The following is a 22,332-nucleotide window of genomic DNA, read 5'->3' on the forward strand; positions in this document are numbered from 1 at the left end:
GATATATGGTACAAATGCTGGAGATTCATTGAGGCATATTTGCATAAGGCATGTTGTATATTTCCATGTTATGTAAATATGTACCACTCTCTATTAAATCTGACCTCAGCACAATTATAATTTAGATCTATGTGTTTTATAGATCTGATGATGACAACTTAGATTGCTGAAACCAGACATCAAAAAAATAAAGTTAGAGTTGCCGATCTTAACTTCGAAGTTTTTACTTCTATATTTCATATGACAAGAAGCTACACCATTGACTCTGTTTGATAATTGCATTAGATATGAATCCTACTTAACAAAATTCAATAAGGTTTTATTGTACCTACTAACTAGAGAGGTGTGCACATATGGAGTCACATGAACAAGAGATGCAAAATAGCAAGAGAATGTGCAGCACATAGTATGCAAGTGACTAGCATCACCTTGCTGTTTCAAACATATGGGTGTGTTTTATAATGTATTTTGAATATTTAGTGTCAATTTTCCTGTTAGTGCTTATTTGGTGGTGGATATGTTGTCGTCGTAATCTTTACTGACAGAACAGAATCACAAAAAATGTTACACAAGTGAGTGTGATGTTGTGTTCCTACATATAAATACTTCACAAGATTCAAATAACAGAAGGAGTAAAGATGATCATTCACAATATAGTTCAGATAGTTAGATATTGACAGGCACATAAACAAGATTGAAATTACCAAATAAGCAGCAACCAGTTGCAAGATCATGTTTTCTTTATTTAATTTTGCAAAAACTGGTGGCAGTTTGCAAAATTAAATAAAGAAAACATGATCTTGTGACTGGTTGCTGCTTATTTGGTAATTTTATGGTTTATGGTCGCTGCACAACTTGGGAACCATATGGAGCCCCCCATTCAGAAGATTGAAATTGTTGCAAAGTTTGTAGACAAGTTCTCTTTTATGAGTAACTAGCAAAAGTACATGAATGGGTACATTGTCATGGTTCAAGGGTGAGGGGTTTTGGTGGTTGGAGTGGTGCCAGGAACAAAGAGGGGTGAAGAGAAGAGAGGGAGAGGCAGTAAAGAGATATGGCACTGGAGAGCTCCCATAGCCAAGGTAACAGAAGCTGTATGTGGCACAGTGACAGGAAGGAGTGGGAGGGTCGGGGGGGGGGGGGGGGGGTGAGCATGGGGACAAGGTTAGAGGTAGGTGTGTGGCACAGGAGCTAGCAAAAGGTGTGGGCAAGAGAACGGTAGGATTCAAGAATGACAATTTCCATCCAAGCAAATCTCAGAAGTTGAAATAGGTATAGAGGACTCAGATGTTATATATTGTGAAGTAGTCATTGAAGTTGAACATGTTTTCAGTCACATTTTCTGTCATTGGATGGTCAAACTTTGCTCTTGGGCACAGTCTGGAGATGGTTATGCATTTTGGTGGACAGTTAGTTTGGTGGTCATGCTCTCTCAAAAACTATCCACACAAATGAATGGCTACTACCTAACTCTGTCCAAGAGCAAAGTTGGTCATTCAGTAGCAGCATATGCAACTGAGCGCAACATATCCGCTTCAATGGCTGCTTCACACTCCATAACACATGTATCCTCTCCCCCCCCCCCCCCCCTGCCTACGCAGCCACAGATCCTCTCACTCACAAATGTCTCAAAATTATGAACATGGAGATTGTCTTTAGTGCACATCCTTCAGTTCCACAAACCTGGCCTCAATCTTCACTAGCCTCTGTCCCCATGCCTTCACTTCACTTCATTGATATACACTTCCATTCTTCACTCTCACGGTTTCTGTCTTCCTTTGTTTTACCCATCTTAGCCCACATCATTATGTGCTGTGCCACACACAACTGCCTCTGCCTGTAACAGGACAGGCGATCCAATGCCAAAGTCCTGTTCTGTTCTCTTGCTACAACTTACCTTTCCTTCTCAGCCATCAGTCTTCCTCCCCTCTACCCCTCCCTTCCCAACCCACCCTCCCTTCCTTGTTTCTTTTGCCCACTCCATCCAACACAGTTTCTCACCCTAGTCAGCATGTAGTGCCCAGACAAAGTATGATTTAATGGAGTAAAAACTTGCAACAGGTGTAATACAGATTGTTTTTGAAAGTTATGGCAAACAGTGCGACTAAGCCACTGATATCAGTTCATTTTGCTAATCAGATATAGCAACAGAGGCTCTGATACAGTTAATGAAATCATAATTAAAAGATTTAAGATTTACTGAAAAATTTACAACCATATACAGTACTCAATATAAGTGCTATTGGTAAGTAGTACATATCTTTGGTCTTACAGCCATATCTACATCCACGTGATTACTATACAGTTCACATTTAAGTGTTTGAATGCAGTCCATATAACCACTTCCATCCTCTTTATGACCAATTCACCCTTGAATAGCACAGGGGAAAAATTAACACTTAAATCTTTCTGTGCAAGTTCTAATTTCTCTTATTTTATTATCATGATCATTTCTCCATGTGTAGGCAGGACTCGGGTAAATATTTTGGCATTCGGAGGATGAAGTTGGTTACTGAAACTTCATGAAAAGATCTAACCTAATGAAAAACACTTTTTTTTAAAATTATTCCGTTCAAAGTTGCTTATCATACCTGTAATCCCTCTTCCTTTCACAACAGCAAACGACCAGTCCTTCTTTTTGAACCTTTTCAGTCTTCTATCAGTCCTATCTGGCACAGAACCCATACCACACAGCAGTAAACCATATGATGCATTCACTTACATGTTGTTGTTGTTGTTGTGGTCTTCAGTCCTGAGACTGGTTTGATGCAGCTCTCCATGCTACTCTATCCTGTGCAAGCTTCTTCATCTCCCAGTACCTACTGCAACCTACATCCTTCTGAATCTGCTTAGTGTATTGATCTCTTGGTCTCCCTCTACGATTTTTACCCTCCACGCTGCCCTCCAATGCTAAATTTGTGATCCCTTGATGCCTCAAAACATGTCCTACCAACCGATCCCTTCTTCTAGTCAAGTTGTGCCACAAACTTCTCTTCTCCCCAATCCTATTCAATACCTCCTCATTAGTTACGTGATCTACCCACCTTATCTTCAGCATTCTTCTGTAGCACCACATTTCGAAAGCTTCTATTCTCTTCTTGTCCAAACTAGTTATCGTCCATGTCTCACTTCCATACATGGCTACACTCCATACAAATACTTTCAGAAACGACTTCCTGACACCTAAATCTATACTCGATGTTAACAAATTTCTCTTCTTCAGAAACGCTTTCCTTGCCATTGCCAGTCTACATTTTATGTCCTCTCTACTTCGACCATCATCGGTTATTTTACTCCCTAAATAGCAAAACTCCTTTACTACTTTAAGTATCTCATTTCCTAATCTAATTCCCTCAGCATCACCCGACTTAATTTGACTACATTCCATTATCCTCGTTTTGCTTTTGTTGATGTTCATCTTATATCCTCCTTTCAAGACACTGTCCATTCCGTTCAACTGCTCTTCCAAGTCCTTTGCTGTCTCTGACAGAATTACAATGTCATCGGCGAACCTCAAAGTTTTTACTTCTTCTCCATGAATTTTAATACCTACTCCGAATTTTTCTTTTGTTTCCTTTACTGCTTGCTCAATATACAGATTGAATAACATCGGGGAGAGGCTACAACCCTGTCTCACTCCTTTCCCAACCACTGCTTCCCTTTCATGCCCCTCGACTCTTATAACTGCCATCTGGTTTCTGTACAAATTGTAAATAGCCTTTCGCTCCCTGTATTTTACCCCTGCCACCTTCAGAATTTGAAAGAGAGTATTCCAGTCAACATTGTCAAAAGCTTTCTCTAAGTCTACAAATGCCAGAAACGTAGGTTTGCCTTTTCTTAATCTTTCTTCCAAGATAAGTCGTAAGGTCAGTATTGCCTCACGTGTTCCAACATTTCTACGGAATCCAAACTGATCTTCTCCGAGGTCGGCTTCTACCAGTTTTTCCATTCGTCTGTAAAGAATTCGCGTTAGTATTTTGCAGCTGTGACTTATTAAACTGATAGTTCGGTAATTTTCACATCTGTCAACACCTGCTTTCTTTGGGATTGGAATTATTATATTCTTCTTGAAGTCTGAGGGTATTTCGCCTGTCTCATACATCTTGCTCACCAGATGGTAGAGTTTTGTCATGACTGGCTCTCCCGAGGCCATCAGTAGTTCTAGTGGAATGTTGTCTACTCCCGGGGCCTTGTTTCGACTCAGGTCTTTCAGTGCTCTGTCAAACTCTTCACGCAGTATCTTATCTCCCATTTCGTCTTCATCTACATCCTCTTCCATTTCCATAATATTATCCTCAAGTACATCTCCCTTGTATAAACCCTCTATATACTCCTTCCACCTTTCTGCCTTCCCTTCTTTGCTTAGAACTGGGTTTCCATCTGAGCTCTTGATATTCATACATGTGGTTCTCTTCTCTCCAAAGGTCTCTTTAATTTTCCTGTAGGCAGTATCTATCTTACCCCTAGTGAGACAAGCCTCTACATCCTTACATTTGTCCTCTAGCCATCCCTGCTTAGCCATTTTGCACTTCCTGTCGATTTCATTTTTGAGACGTTTGTATTCCTTTTTGCCTGCTTCATTTACTGCATTTTTATATTTTCTTCTTTCATCAATTAAATTCAATATTTCTTCTGTTACCCAAGGATTTCTATTAGCCCTCGTCTTTTTACCTACTTGATCGTCTGCTGCCTTCACCACTTCATCCCTCAGAGCTACCCATTCTTCTTCTACTGTATTTATTTCCCCCATTCCTGTCAATTGTTCCCTTATGCTCTCCCTGAAACTCTCTACAACCTCTGGTTCTTTCAGTTTATCCAGGTCCCATCTCCTTAAATTCCCACCTTTTTGCAGTTTCTTCAGTTTCAATCTGCAGTTCATAACCAATAGATTGTGGTCAGAATCCACATCTGCCCCAGGAAATGTCTTACAATTTAAAACCTGGTTCCTAAATCTCTGTCTTACCATTATATAATCTATCTGAAACCTGTCAGTATCTCCAGGCTTCTTCCATGTATACAGCCTCCTTTCATGATTCTTGAACCAAGTGTTAGCTATGATTAAGTTATGCTCTGTGCAAAATTCTACAAGGCGGCTTCCTCTTTCATTCCTTCCCCCCAATCCATATTCACCTACTATGTTTCCTTCTCTCCCTTTTCCTACTGACGAATTCCAGTCTCCCATGACTATTAAATTTTCGTCTCCCTTCACTACCTGAATAATTTCTTTTATCTCGTCATACATTTCATCAATTTCTTCATCATCTGCAGAGCTAGTTGGCATATAAACTTGTACTACTGTAGTAGGCATGGGCTTTGTGTCTATATTGGCCACAATAATGCGTTCACTATGCTGTTTGTAGTAGCTAACCCGCACTCCTATTTTTTTACTCATTATTAAACCTACTCCTGCATTACCCCTATTTGATTTTGTATTTATAACCCTGTAATCACCTGACCAAAAGTCTTGTTCCTCCTGCCACCGAACTTCACTAATTCCCACTATATCTAACTTTAACCTATCCATTTCCCTTTTCAAATTTTCTAACCTACCTGCCCGATTAAGTGATCTGACATTCCACGCTCCGATCCGTAGAACGCCAGTTTTCTTTCTCCTGATAACGACGTCCTCTTGAGTAGTCCCCGCCCGGAGATCCGAATGGGGGACTATTTTACCTCCGGAATATTTTACCCAAGAGGACGCCATCATCATTTAATCATACAGTAGAGCTGCATGTCCTCGGGAAAAATTACGGCTGTAGTTTCCCCTTGCTTTCAGCCGTCACTTACATGTATCCAGAGTCAATAATACTTTGAAATGGGTTGTACCTGCAGTCCCCTCTCCTCTCCCACTTTACAGTGCAATTTCTGTGTTAACAAACTCCAATTCAATCACTGCTCGGCAGAAATGTTGTTTCAAATAGGTAATACAAATATAGCTCAAGAGTGATCTTGTTAACTTGCCATAATATTTTATACTTTGCTGATAATACTGTCATAGAGAGGATTCTGCTGCCAGCTAGCTGTCATGGGCGAGGTGGTATATGACCACAGTTGCAGGAGGCTTTAGGTAAGAAGTACCATGTCACCAGCATTTTTAAACTATATGCTGGGCTCATCAATGTGACAGAGGACTTAGGAGTCAATCTCCCCTCTTGTCAGTATCACAGAGGAGCACTTCAGACATCAATCTTGAAAAGACTTTTTCCAAGAGAGTGATATGATTCCCTGTAGAAACTAAGTTTTTTTAAAGTCACCAGCAATGCTCAGATAATTACTGGTAAATACTGATTAGATTAGATTTACTTTCATTCCAATTGATTTGTAGTGAGGAGGTCCTCCAGGATGTAGAACATGTCAGAAAACAATAATACATGACAAATATTTACAACTGAAACAAAAAAGCTAATGTACCTTCCATGGGTCCTAAGTGGGATGATGATCTTTTATTTTTTAATGAACACTACATGAAAGGATCATTTCACAAACACTCATTTACTAAGATCACATTAATGCACTGAATTTAAAACTAAAAAAAACGGTTTTTTTATTTATAATGTAAAAAACACATAATAGAACTACTACAACACTTATTTAAAATGAACACATTGCTGCACTGAAATGGTGCAGAAGTCAGGTTGTAAAATATATATATGTTGGCCACCAATAAATCCTTTAGGCTTCTCTTAAACTGAATTGCGTTGGTTGTTAAGCTTTTTATAGCTGTTGCAAAGTTATTGAACATGTGTGTTCCTGAATAATGCACACCTTTTTGTACAAGAATAAGTAACTTTAAATCCTTGTGAATATTATTCTTATTTCTAGTATTGATTCCATGAATTAAGCTGTTTGTTTGAAAAAGTGATATATTTTTAATGACAAATTTCATTAAGGAATAAGTATATTGGGAAGCAGTAGTTAGTATCCCTAGTTCCCTAAACGGGCTTCTGCAGGATGTTTTTGAGTTCACACCACATATAACTCTTATTGCACGTTTTTGTGCCTGGAAAACTTTAGCTTGGCTTGATGAATAACCCAAAAAAATAATCCCATATGACATTATGAAATGACAGTAAGCGTAGTGTGCCAGCTTTTTTATTTTTATATCCCCTATGTCTGACACAATTCATATTGCGAATAGAGATTTATTAAGAAGCTTCAGCAGTTCTGTGGTGTGCTCCTCCAAATAGAATTTATTATCAAGCTGTAATCCCAAAATTTAACACTATCCCCTTCTTATATCTGCTTGTCATCGTATGTTAGGCATATACTCATGGGACACTCCTTACAAGTTCTGAATTGCATGTAGTGTGTTTTTTCAAAGTTTAGTGACAAAGAATTGGTTAGGAACCAGTGATTAATGTCCACAAATATTTTATTAGCTGATCTTTCTAAGACTACACTTGATTTGCTATCTATTGCAATGTTTGTATCATCAGAAAACAAAACAAACTTGGCACCTGGTAATGTTACTGACGAAAGGTCATTGATATACACAAGAAAAAGTAAGGGCCCTAAGATGGAACATTGTGAGACCCCACATGCAATTAATTCCCAGTTGGATGATGCCTGATAGCTTAATACATGTCTCTTACCTAATAACATCCTTTGTTTCCTGTGAGAGATATAAGATTTGAACCATTTTGCAGCATTTCCTGTTACACCATAATATTCTAATTTACTTAAAAGGATATTGTGATTTACACAGTCAAATGCCTTTGACAGATCACAAAATATATCAGTTGCCTGCAAGTTTTTGTCTAATGAATTAAGTACACTTTCCCTGTAATGTAGATAGCCTTCTCAATATCAGAACCCTTTAGAAATCCCAACTGCGACTTTGACAGTACGTTATTTGTGATAAGATGGTTATAAAGCCAATTGTACACTATCTTTCCTAAAATTTTTGAGAATGCTGGAAAAAGTGAAATTGGACAGAAATCTGATGCTGTTTCTTTATCTCTCATCTTAAACCGTGGCTTAACTTCAGCATATTTCAACCATTCAGGAAATATTCCACTGATAAATGACATAATATATTACTTAACTCAGAATCACATTCTTTAATTAACTTTGTTTATATTTCATCATACTCACTATATGTTTTTGATTTTAAAGATTTTATGATGGACATTACTTCTGCTGCAGTAGTGAGCGTCAAATTCATATTATGGAAGTTACTTGAAATTTCTGGTCTGAGGTATTCCATAGCAGCATCTGCATAACCTAAAAAAAATGGCTCTGAGCACTATGGGACTCAACTGCTGAGGTCATTAGTCCCCTAGAACTTAGAACTCGTTAAACCTAACTAACCTAAGGACATCACAAACATCCATGCCCGAGGCAGGATTCGAACCTGCGACCGTAGCGGTCTTGCGGTTCCAGACTGCAGCGCCTTTAACCGCACGGCCATACATAACCTAACAACCCCATATTTTCAGTAACAGTTATAAAATGTTTGTTAAAAAGTTCTGCAACACTATACACATCTGTCACCAATGTATCATTTACTCTTAATGCTATTTGTCTCTCTTCATATCTGGTTCTACCGGTCTTCTCCTTCACTGTATCCCATATTGTCTTTATTTTGTTATCTGATATGACTATCTTTTTCTTGTAATATATTTGCTTTGATGTCTGTATTACAGTCTTTAATATTTTGCAGTATTTCTTGTAATGTGCTATAGTATCAACATCAGAACTGTTTCAGATACAGTTTTCTTTTTGTTTTACAAGATACCTCTATTCCTTGAGTAATCCACGGCTTTGCTGTAACCTTGATTAGTTTTGGGGGAAAACAGTGTTCAAATAAGGTAAGCACTTTATTATCAAAAGTGTTATATTTTTCATTCATGCCATGAGCACTGTAAACATCACTACAGTGAATGTCTCTGAGGAGTGTTCTAAAATAATCAGTTTTTGGCTTATTGATTACCCTCTTGAGTTCAGATTGAACAGATTTTATATCCTGTTCAGCATTAACATTTAACAGAAGGAACTGCATGTCATGGTCTGAGAGGCCATTGACTATTGGTTTTGTAATATAATTTTGTTCATTGGACTTTTCTGTAAAGATATTATCAATGCCTGTTTGTGAGCAATTGGCTACCGTAGTGGGGAACTTTACTGTGGGAATTAAGTTGAATGATAGTGTTACTAACTCAAATAAGTTCTTATTGGGAGAGTCTTTAAGGAAATCTATATTGAAGTCACCAGCAACCACTATTTCTTTGTTTTTGGTTTTAAATGAGCCGTGCAGCTTCAAGGTGGTATATGAACAGATAAAAGTTACCTGCAGGTGCTCGATATACACTCAATATTATGAAGGATTTTTGGTGAAAGTCTACCTCTATTGCACATGCTTCCACATGCTGTTCTAGGCAAAATTTATGAATGTCTATGTTTTTAAATTTATGATGGTTCCTGATGAATGTGGCAACTCCTCCTTTCTCCATTTCTGCTCTATAAAAGTGAGATGCTAAGCTAAATCCTGTAACACTTGGAAGTCCTATACCAGGTGTCATATGATGTTCAGAGAGGCAGATTATGTCAGCTGGGTTTGAGGACTCTAATTCAGCTATGCAGATAATTAATTCATTAATTTCATTTCTCAGCCCTCAAATATTTTGATGGAACAGAGATAGCTGACATTTCACATTGACTGAGTTAAAATCGGGTAGAGTTGAAATTTCTGCTGATTGCTGAAAATTGTTAACCAACAGCTGTTTATGCTGATGTAATAAGGCAGAATTATATTTTTGGTTTCTTTCTCAAACTGAAGGTTTGTCTCAATCCTAACCTCTCTTAAAACTTGGTTTCTTTGTATCCTCCTTACCCTAAAAAAAGGGCCTTTTCTGAACCCTATAACCACTGGTATTTTATCACTCGTGACAGTGCCCCCCCCCCCCTCTCCCCTCCCCCCTTTAACTTTCCTGCTATTTTCCCAGCCAGTTTACCCTTCCCTTTCCTGTTGAGGTGAAGGCCGTGCCTAGTATAATCCCACCTATTGAGAGAATCAACAGGAACCACACCAATGTGTGACCCTGCACCCGGCATAAGCAGCTGTTCCATCTCCAAATTAACTCTCTTGACAGAAGTGTTCAAACTCGAGAGTATGCTTCGATGCTGATGCAATCTTTTCCAGGTTACACCCTATACTGTACCCAGGATTTCTGTCAATACTATTACCTGGCCCACCCACATAACCATGGTGTCTTCCTTAGTGAAATCTTATCAGTAACAAAAGTATTTTTACTAGGAACTAACTTTATGTCGTCGACCTTGTGCTGCTGACTGGACTATTCCTTCACAACTGAACATATGGTTTCAATTTTGTCCTGTGAATTAGCTATTCTATTTGCATAACACATACTCTTTGCCTTCCTAATAACATTTTTAAGCACCTTACAATACTGTTTGTAATGGGCTACTGTAACTTGATTGTCACTACTTCTAACATTTTGATATAATTCCTGCTTTGTTCTACGTGATATCCTTATCCCACTTGTCAGCCACCTAGGCTGCCTATTACTGCTAGTATCCCGTTCAGGATGTTCTAATGGAACACAACTCTCAAAGAGCATGAGAAATATGTTAAGGAAAGTATTATATTTATCATCTACGTTATTGGCACTATAAACATCCTGCCATTATTGCTCCTTGACAAGGTTTAAAAAACTCTCTGTTGCTGTTGGATTAACTTTCCTACATAGTTTGTAATTATATGTTACATTTGTTTTAGTACAAAAGCCTTTTAGTGTTAATAAAATTTGTGCATCATGGTCTGAAAGGCCATTCACCATTGTACTAACAGAATGCCCATATAGTAATGAAGAATGAATAAAAATATTATCTGTAGCTGTGCTACTGTTCCCCTGCACCCTAGTTGGGAAAAATAGTCTGCATCAGATCATATGAATTTAGGAGATCTACCAACATCCTTCTTCTTGCACCATCATATACAAAATTTATATTGAAGTCATCACATATAACTAATTTCTGGTACTTCCTACAAAGTGAATCAAGAACCCCCTCTAGCTTGAGGAGAAGTGCACTGAAGTCAGAGGTGGGGGACCTATAAACAACAACAATTAGAAGTTTAGTTTCACTAAATTCAACTGCCCCTGCACAACATTCAAAAACCTGTTCAATGCAGTGCCATGATACGTCCATGGAATCAAATGAAATACTGTATTCTATGTACATAGCCAGTCCACCACTCTATAAAGACCTCCTTGTAAAACAGCCAGCTAATCTGTTTCTGGTAAATGAAGTCTCTGAATTGTCAAATTATTTAAGTGGTGGTCCGTAGCTATCAGTTCTGTGAGGTGAGTTAATATGGGACTTGAGAGGTCACTGATGATTGTTGACATAGCATTTTGGGGGGGGGGGGGGGTTCCAGTTGAGAGCAGGCATAGGTCTGGCTATATTAGACATGGCCAGCACCTAAATAAAATTGGGAAGGGATGGTTGTGGAAGCTTATAATTAACAAGATAGTAGGTAAATGTGGCATCACTCAAGACCAAATTTCAGTGATAACATGGGGAAGGGCTAGCCCTTTATAGGACAAAGTGAGCTAGGAGGTATCCCTGCTTCAGGAAGGGTCATTTGACGCCAAAATATAGTTTAATAACTGGGAAATCCAGATCAGAAGGTCCACTAGTTTTATTTCATAAAAGTATTAGGGCAATTAAAGGCAAAGTAGATGAATTTGCTAATACATCTTGACACTGCCATTTCACGCATCTCAGAGCATCATTTACGCAGTAAAGAAATACTGAGGCTTCTCTTGGAGTGGTTTATCTTGTCTAAAATACATGCGACAAGTTCATTGTAGAAGGAAGGAGTGGCCATCTATGCCAAATGTAATGTCTCATTCAAGAGTTGACCTGTCAAAACATGTAAAGGTCAAATATTTGAAGATTGTGCAGGAGAGTTTGAATTTTCAGCAGGAAAAAAACTTTTCATTATAGATCCATACAAATCCCCCAGATCAGACTACAGGGTTTTTCCTCTCCAGACTTAATGCTGTGCTAGGCCTAGTTCTTATGAAACATGTATTGATTTTGTGTGAGGATTTCAATATTAATTTTCTCATTGATTCTCCAGTAAAAAGAATGTTTACGGATTTACTTTAATCTCACAATCTGGCAGGGACAGTATACTTTCCAACTAGAGTTTAGGGAAACAGCAGCTATCATAGACAATATATTTATAGATTGTTCTCTAATTTATGGTCATAGTTTGAGAAATGTTGGTACAGACTGTAAAACCATGATGCACAGACAATAATACTGGAAGGAAGCAAGGCAGAGTCATAACCTAAAGTTGTAAACAAAAAATTTAGGAACATGAGTCTAACTGCAGTGCAGTCATTTAAAGAAACACTGAAGGCCTAACTTGGCAAAAAGTTGACAATACAAATGACTAGAATGGCAAATATACATTACTTCAAACCTTCATCACTTTCTTTAATAGCTCATTCCTGATAAAAAGTGCAGGCACATGTGCAGTACTTATAAGCAACCAATTTGGATAACTAATGGCATTAGAATATAATGTAGGAGAAAGTGAGAGCTGTATCACAATATGAAGAGCTTGGTAAAAGAATTTTACTGTAGACAATACAGCAAAGTTTGTGGAATGTCATCAGACAGGCTAAAACATTGTATTGCACTAAGATAATAGAAAGCTCTCAGAACAAAATTAAAACTATGTGGTAAATTTTGAAGAAGGTATCAGGCAGAACATGATTGCTCAACATATTTAACCCCTCTCTTCTTGTCAATAGTCGGAAAGGTAAATCAGAATTTTATTGGTACAGGTAAATATGTAAAACTCTTGAAAGCAAGTGCTCCACGACAATTACATCATGTGGAACTATAGGGAACAAGCAAAGATGAAACTGAATCAGTTATTATTTTATTAAAGAGTAATGACTTCCACGGGTATGATGATATTTTAAGCAGGATTATGAAGACCAATGCACCATACATTAGTTCTATATTTAGTCCCTTTGCAATGAGTCTTTCAGATGTTATCAGTTTCTCGACAGATTGAAATACTCATAACTGAAACTACATTATAAAATGGGTGAAAGAGATAACATATACAATTACTGCCAAATTTCTTTATTATCAGTGTTTTCAAAAAAATTTGCAGAAGGAAGGTATAAGATAGTAGTCACACACCTCAGTACACATAATTAGCTTCCAAACTCAGTTTGGCTTGAGGAGGGAGTAACCACAGAATATGTTATTTACTATTTTATATGTGAGGAACTAGCAGGAGTTGATGATGGGTTGAGGGCAGCAGGCATTTTCTTTGATATAACAAGAACATTTGATTGTGTGGACAGTGCATGCTTTTGTGTAATGTGGAAAATTATGGATTTAGGGAAGAAGCTCAACAATACCGTAGTTTGCTTCATATCTTAGAACCACGAAGCAGAAGGCTGTCCTCCAGTGCCCACAGACAGATAAGAGGTTTGAAGCTGACTGTGGTCATGTAAAGTGATGGGTGTCACAGGGTTCTCTTCTGGATCGACAGCTTTTCTTGGTGTAAATCAACAATCTGCCACTAAGCATGATAACTGACACAAAAATTGTTCTTTTTGCAGATGAAAAAAGTGTTATTATAGAAGACATAGAATGCAGTTAAATGACGCAGCTAATAGGGTGGTCAGTAACATCAGCATATGCTTTCAGGGAACAGATTAACAATTAACTATAACAAAACACAATTCATACAGTTTCGGGCACTGAACTTTTAAAAGTGAAATTTTACTGTCCAGAAATGGTTACATAGTCAGAGAAGTTAACCATTTCAAATTGTTAGGACTGAGGGTAGACAGAAGTATCACATTCAAGATCTTGTGCAGGAACTGAATGCTGATATCTTAACTTTAAGAATGATCTCTACTACCTCTGACACTGAAACGCAAAGGACAGTGTACTTTGATTACTTCCACTCTGTTACCTCATACAGCGTTATATAGGCCTACTGAGGCAACCACCAAGAATATTTTGGATACAGAAACTCATGCTTGGAGTGATCTGCAGTGTCAGTTCATGAAATTCGTGTAGATCCATTGTTACTATGGTCAAAATGTAGAGATCCATCACATCACTTAAGTAACAAAACAGAAACTAAAGCAGAAAGTGAGTGAGGGGAAGATAGTAGTTCTGCAACAAAAAATTGGCCAGGTGCATGTAGGACTTGGTTTATATGAGATTTTCCATTAATCATTTAAATTAACCATTTTCTAATGTTTCCCTTTTACTTGTACTCTGCAACCTTGCATTTTGCCAAATTTCATGATTACAGGCCAACTGGGTGTACCCTACAGGTTTTAATAAGCGAGTTTGCAAGTATAATAATATTTAAAATAAATGGGCATATCTTTTGATTGCATTGCCTTAAAACCTTAACCACAAGGAGACCACAGACCTATGTATGTGACATAAATTTCAACGTGATATATCTACCAATTCATAAGAAAAATGCATCTTAACAGATTGATGGAGAGAGGGAGAGAGAGAGAGAGAGAGAGAGAGAGAGAGAGAGAGAGAGAGAGAGAGAGAGAGAGTTGTATAACAAATTACCAAAAAACAATTTTTTTGTACGATATAATTACCAATTAACAATTTCGAATTTTTCCCTTTACTTGTATGTGGGACCTTTCTTCATGCCAAATGTCATGATTCTAGGCCAATGGGAAGTACACTATAGGTCTTGATGAATGAGTTTGAGAGTATCAAAATATGGCCATATCTTTTGATTTCATTGACTTAGCAGCTTCAATTTTTTACACTGCTAAACCTTAATATGTGACATAAATTTCAATGTGATACATCTACCCGTTCATGAGAAAATGGGTTTTAGTAGTCAGATAGACAACAAAGTGATCCTCTAAAGGGTTCCTTCTTACCATTGATGTATGGAACCCTAAAAAAATGACAAAATCATCTTCAAAAGGAATATTTCTTTTTGATTAATTCACAAAGGGTGAAACAATAACAGGAAGTCTTTTATACAAACTGGATAAACAAGTTTGAGAGAGGAAGCCTGGACTGCAAAATTGTGCTGTTCTCTGGATTTGCTTCAAGTCCTAGTACTGCCTATTCTCATAAATAAACAAATTTATTATTGGAGGATAATTGGGATGGGAAATATGATGTAGGTGGTGACCTGGTAAAGATAGCTACTCAAACTGGTGGCACTAATGTGCATTTCATGCAACTGTTTCAGTTTCATGATCGGCCTTTTCTTAATGTTGCTGTTACCCCATTAACATGGGGCTGGAGAGGGAGCTGAAGGCAGAGGATGTGGGTCACATTTCAGTGGTGCCAGCTGCGCCCATCAGCTGGGTTTCACTAGGCATGGCTTGCACCTCAATAGGTATGGGAAGGGGAGGCTGGCAAAGCTTATAGGTGACAGTATAGTGGGTGGTGGTGGGATCACTCATGGAAAAATTACTGTAGTAGTTGGTGTTAGAACTGCACCTTTTTTAGATTGAGACTGATGACCTCAGCTGTTAAGTCCCATAGTGCTCAGAGCCATTTTTTTCAGATTGAAGTCAGCTGATAGGTATATCTGCTTAAAGGAAGTCCCTCTAACTAAGGGCTCACCTTCGGAGGACGTCATGTTTCCAATTAGAGAAGGAATTAGCATATGTCATCAAAATGTAAGAGTTATTAGAGATAAAGTTAGTGAGCTGTTTACATATGTTGACTCTAAAATTTTTGGCATGTCAGAGCACCACTTACAAAATTTTACAATTCAGAGGCTTCCTTTACCAGGATACAGATTAGCTGGCTGTTTTACATGGAGTTCCTTGCTGGGTAGGGGAGTGGCTATGTATGTAAAAAACACTATTCCATTTGACTCCATAGATGTATCACGGTACTGCAATGAACAGATATTTGAATGTTATGCAGGGGCAGTTGAATTTAGTGAAACTAAACTTCTAATTGTTGTTTTTTATAGGTCCCCCACCTCTGACTTCAGTGCACTTCTCCTCAAGCTAGAGGGGGTTCTTGATTCACTTTGTAGGAAGTACCAGAAATTAGTTATATGTGATGACTTCAATATAAATTTTGTATATGATGGTGCAAGAAGAAGGATGTTGGTAGATCTCCTAAATTCATATGATCTGATGCAGACTATTTTTCCCAACTAGGGTGTAGGGGAACAGTAGCACAGCTGCAGATAATATTTTTATTCATTCTTCTTTACTAGATGGGCATTCTGTTAGCACAAGGGTGAATGGCCTTTCAGACCATGATGCACAAATTTTATTAACACTAAAAGGCTTTTGTACTCAAACAAATGTAACATATAATTACAAACTATGTAGGAAAGTTAATCCAACAGCAACAGAGAGTTTTTTAAACCTTGTCAAGGAACAATAATGGCAGGATGTTTATAGTGCCAATAACATAGATGATAAATATAATACTTTCCTCAACATATTTCTCATGCTCTTTGAGAGTTGCTTTCCATTAGAACATCCTGAACGGGATACTAGCAGTAATAGGCAGCCTAGGTGGCTGACAAGTGGGATAGGGATATCACGTAGAACAAAGCAGGAATTATATCAAAATGTTAGAAGTAGTGACAATCAAGCTACAGTAGCCCATTACAAACAGTATTGTAAAGTGCTTAAAAATGTTATTAGGTAGGCAAAGAGTATGTGATATGAAAATAGAACAGCTAATTCACAGGATAAAATTTAAACCATATGGTCAGCTGTGAAAGAAGTGTGTGGTCAGCAGCACAAGGTTGACGATATAAAGTGAGTTCATAGGAAAAATATTTCTGTTACTGATGAATCAGATATATGTACAATATTTAACAATCATTTTCTGAGCATTGCTAGTGAATTAGATAAAAATTTAGTTTCTACATGCAATCATATAACTTTCTTGGCAAATGCCTGCCCAAGATTGATGTCTGAAACACTCCTCTGTGATACTGACAAGGGGGAGAGTTAGTCTTTAATTAAATCACTGAAGACTAAGGACTCTCATGAATATAGTCGAGTGCCTAGCAGAATATTAAAGTAGTGTGCTGCACGTGTTAGCCCTGTATTTAGCCATATTTGTAATTTTTCCTTTGGGAGTGGTCAGTTTCCTAAACGATTAAAGTACTCAGTAGTAAAGACTCTTTAAAAAAGGGATAAAAGGATAATGTAGACAATTTTAGACGTATTTCTGTGCCATCAGTGTTTACTAAAGTTATTGAAAAGGCTGTGTATGTAAGGATAATTGTTCATTTTACGTACAGTTCGGCTTTAGAAGTCATTTAACAACTGAAAATGAAGGATAATTGGATAATTGATCACTTTATATACAGTTCGGCTTTAGAAGTCACTTAACAACTGAAAATGCTATAGTCTCTTTTCTCTGTGAGGTACTGGATGGGTTAAACAAGTTCATGGCTAGTAGAAAATAAACTAATGCTAAATCACAGTAAGACTCAGTTTTTACAGTTTCTAACACACAATTCAACAAAACCTGACATTTTAATTTCACAGAATGGGCATATGATTAGTGAAACTGAACAGCTCAAATTTCTAGATGTTCACATAAATAGTAAACTGTTGTGGAAAGTCCACATTCAGGATCTTGTTCAAAGACTTAATTCTGCCATTTTTACTATTTGAACGATAGTTGAAGTGAGTGGTCATTCGGCATGAAAATTAGTCTAATTTGCTTATTTTATTCACTTATGTAATATGGTATTGTATTTTGGGGTAACTCTTCCCATTCTAAAAGTATATTTTTGGCTCAGAAATGGGTGGTTCGGGCAATAAATGGGGTAAGTTCACAAAACTCTTGTCGACCCCTGTTCACTAGTCTGGGTATTTTGACATTAGCCTCTCAATATATATACATTCCTTACTGTCATTTCTTGTTAACAATATTAGCTTTTTCCCAAGAATAAGCAGCTTTCACTCAGTTAATACTCAGCAGAAATCAAACCTTTATTTGGATTGGACTTCCTTAACTCTTGTGCAGAAAGGTGTGCAGTATACTGCTGCATCCATTTTCAATAAGCTACTGCTTGAATTAAAAAATCTTAGCCGTAGTCCACATGCTTTCAAATCAGAACTGAAGCATTTCCTCATGGATCACTCCTACTATTCTGTCGAGGAGTTCCTTGAAAAATTAAGCTGACTCTTGTTGTATTGTTGATAGCACTTACTTAAACTTATGGACTGACTTTTTTTGTGTTCATAAACATTTTATTTTTACCTGTTATTACTTTTATGTTGTAATTTCATGTATGGCATGTTCCATGACAATGGAGATTTGTTCCTTAATTTGGTCATATGGAACTTGATGTGCAAATAAAATAAAATAAAATAAAATAGAGGACATTCTGAACTCAACAAAGAGGTAGGGTCCCAGTAGCCACAAACGATTTTGGCACCCTCAGAATCATACACTGGTGGTGAAGTTTACTCAGTTGAATAATGTTGGTCAGTGTGCTTTGAACTGAAAAGGAACTATGTCAAAAAAGAAGTGCATTTTCAATCTTAAAATCACTCTGTCATCACGTAATTGTGAAATGTTCTCTTTCTTCATTAATTAAGACAGAGCGTTTTGTAAATCTTGCCACGAAACAAGTTATACATTGATGAGCAGAAGCAGCCACTGGAAGATAGTATCCACAAATATAACATTGACAGTATAGAGCTGCTTTATAAGCAGTAAACATATGAAGGATGAACATAATTACTGCAGTTTGGAACAGGTATCATGCTTTCAAACACACTATTCGTAAGGTAATAACACATTGTCCTACATCACTTAAAAGTTTACTCCTGTCAAGATATAGAAAGTATCTTTCCTCAATGGATGGCTAAAAATTTATTTCAGCAAACAGTTGATAATCTGAAAATAATAATGTTGAAGTAGTTATATTCTATGAAGGCTTACATCATTACTGGATTTTCTTTGTCATATGTCATCTATCAAGATATAAAGAAAACATTTTTACTGCACAAAAAGAAATAATCAAATCTTTTGAAGATTAAATTATTTCAAAAAGAGTTTCGTATGGTTGTAGTACTGATTTCATAGTCATAAATTGCAATGACTATTATTGTTATATTCCACTTACATCTGGATTCAACCCATGAAGACAATTTGCTGCGGCACAGAAATTTCAAAAACTGCTGCAGATTTCAAATCTTTGTTGGACCATTCTTAAAATATATTATATTTTTTTCCAAAGTTACATTTATACAACTGGACAGTTAATAATGACATACATGTCCACTACAGGGCAGTTACTGTCTCTTCCCATGTTTCAATTTAACTACCTGTCCTGGGGCTACCTGGTGCCCTTGAAAATCAATACAGCTTCATATGTGAAGCACTGAACAGCTATAATATGAAGACACATGTTGTCTATACTTAAGACAGATATATGGAGTCACAAAATTTATACTCAACTCCAACAACAAATTCTACTTTTGTATCCTATGATATTGCAGGATTACAAAATAAAATCACTGTACAAAATCTTTTTATAACTAATGAACACAGTAAAGAAGACAACAGATATTCTAAACATGGAAGCCAAAGCCTCTTAGTACCAAACTCAAGCAATTGTGCATTTCAATTAGGAACAAATTAGTGGTCAAACTTACAGCTGCTGGTGAGAATGGCACTAGATTGTGCCAAATACACACAGAAAAGAGTAGCTAGTAAATTCAACATTGTGTGTGTCATGGAGGCTCTCCAAACCAGGTCTGCTGCACCTCATCTGAAAGTCGCTGTGCCATAGCCACTTTTATTAGAGGTTGCTGTTATGATTGTTCGTTTTTTAATACATGTTTCCTTTCAAGGGCAAGTGACTTGCAAGATTCCAGATGGTGGTTGGCCACTGTGTAACAAAAGACTTAAAAATTGGTAGTGTTGTCATGTTTGTGGGGTGAATGAATTACTTAATAACCTATGAAATGAGTTCATTATCAGGAGGGTATTGAATGCTTTGTCATTCCTTTTTGTAATCATATCTCCTCCTGCCCACTCTTTCTTATATTGTGAAGAAGTAACCTGCCACTGTGAGTTGCACGAGGGGTCAAGGCTACCTGACATCCTTGAAACTCTTATTATGTTCAACTGGTTCTTTCATTTACATCCATAAGATCAAGTTCACAGTGTTCTGTTACACAAAATTCTTTAAAGAGCCATAGTTCAAGTGTCATAACTACAAAACTAATGTGCAGACTTTCATAGTTGGTTAAAATGCAATATGAAGTGAATAGTATATGAACGTAATGCAAACGGCTCTAACAGCACCATGGAAGGATAGGATAATTTATGGACAAACTGCTGTAGTGCAGCATTGGCAACAAACTCCATTTTCTTTTTTAGTAGTTTATTTGTATTGTCTCCATAGTCATACAGATTTTTTAAGGGGGGCTGTGCAGATAAATTGGTCTGCATAACCCATAATCATAGCTACTAATGCGTATCATGTTTTCTGTTTGTCAGTGCATATATTAAATAAACTCTTTAGCGTGGGCAAAGGCCATGCCTTCTTCTTCTTCTTTTTCCAGGTATTGAAGGATTTTCAAACTCCTCCACACACTTATACATGTAATACTTAGATTATAACAAAGGCAGAAAGCTTTAATTGTGTGAATCTTTTTATTGTGCCTGTCACGACTCAGCATCTCTGCTATATGGAGAGTAGCAACTTTCCTTCTCTGGTATTGTTACATTCCATCCTGGATTTTCCATTGTTTAATACTTAGATTAGATTAGATTCAGTTTGCATTCCATAGACCCAAAAATTGAGAAGATTCTCGTGGGTGTGGAACATGCCAGGAAGCATAACATAAAAACATAAAACATTTGAATATAATACTTACTACCCTGATCATTTGTCAGGAGATTGTCAAAATAGGTGACTACAATGCAGTAACCTGGAACAGCTAATATTTACAGAATTAACACGCTGTCAAAATGAAACATTGTTATGCACTATTAATAAATTTATCATACAAAAAATACCTAATCTTGACTGTTGTGACCAAGTGCTGTCAAAACTGAAATCTGACAGATATTTTTACTTAAGCTGGCTTAACAGTCTCTGTTAAGATATTCATCTACAGAGTAGAAAGAGTTGCCTATCAAAAAGTCTTTCAAACTCTGTTTAAACTGTGCTTTATCTGAAACCAAGTTTTTAATGGTTGCTGGCAATTTATTTAAAATGTGTGTTCCTGAATAATGGATGCCTTCTTGGACCAAGGTAAGTGATTTTAGGTCTTTATGTAGATTATTCTTACTCCTAGTATTGATACTATGTATTGGGCTATTGGTTCGAAGGAATGATGTATTACTTGCAACAAATTTAATTAAGAATAAATATACTGAGAAGCAGTGGTTAGAATACAAAGTTTCTTGAACAGGTTTCTACATGATGTTCTTGAATTTACACCACAAATGATTCTTATCACACGCTTTTGCACCCTAAAAACTTTTGCTTCGTTTGATGAGTTGCCCCAGAATATGATCCCATGTGACATAATAGAAAGAAAGTAAGCAAGGTATGCAAGTTTTTTTATATTTATATCTCCTACATCTGACATCATTCTCACTGCAAATACAGACTTGTTTAGGTGCTTAAGCAATTCTGCCCTTCCCAAATGAATTTATTATCAAATTGTAATCCCAGAAATTTAACACTGTCAACCTCTTTGATCTGCATGTCTTTATGTGTTAAACACATACTGGAAGGAAATCTCTCACAGGTTCTGAACTGCGTATAGTGGGTCTTCTCAATGTTCAATGACAGTGAATTAGCGACAGACTGCTTACTGCACAGGTATTTTGCAATGACATCCTTTGTTTCCTGTTAGACGGATAAGACTGAAACCATTTCACAGCATTGCCAGTGACACCATAATATTCTAATTTACTTAAGAGAATGGTGTGGTTCATACAGTCAAAGGCTTTTGATAGGTCACAGAAAATGCCAGTAGCCTCTAATTTATTATCTAATGAATTAAATACATTCTCACTGCATGTGTGAATAGCTTTCTCTATATCAGAACCCTTAAGAAATCCTAAATGTGACTTGGACAATATATTATTTGCAGTCAGGTGCTTAAGGATATGCTTGAACACAACCTTTCCAAATATTTTTGAGAAAGCCGGCAAAAGTGAAATTGGTTGATACAGAATTTTTTTTTTTGGTCTATCTTTGTTTACTTACATGTTAAGGTAACAAATGTTCCAGGTGTAAAACTGGGAAGGGGGAAACCCCCCCCCCCCCCTCACACACACACACCAGGTTTGGTACTTCATCAATAA

General features: G+C 37.0%; 1 protein-coding gene across 2 annotated transcripts in view; it reads right to left on the reverse strand.

Annotated features, from left to right (window-relative positions):
• LOC126203707 (low-density lipoprotein receptor-like) overlaps nucleotides 1-19,767 on the reverse strand; it is an 87,497-nt gene extending 67,730 nt beyond the window's left edge. For both annotated transcript variants that reach the window (XM_049938078.1, XM_049938077.1), the window contains exon 1: nucleotides 19,659-19,767. In XM_049938078.1, the coding sequence (XP_049794035.1) occupies nucleotides 19,659-19,740 (82 nt within the window). In that variant the 5' untranslated portion in view covers nucleotides 19,741-19,767. The remainder of the gene's footprint in view (nucleotides 1-19,658) is intronic.
• Between the last annotated feature and the right edge of the window lie 2,565 nt (nucleotides 19,768-22,332).

The sequence above is a fragment of the Schistocerca nitens genome, chromosome 9 (genome assembly GCF_023898315.1).
Source record: "Schistocerca nitens isolate TAMUIC-IGC-003100 chromosome 9, iqSchNite1.1, whole genome shotgun sequence".
Lineage (NCBI taxonomy): Eukaryota > Metazoa > Arthropoda > Insecta > Orthoptera > Acrididae > Schistocerca > Schistocerca nitens.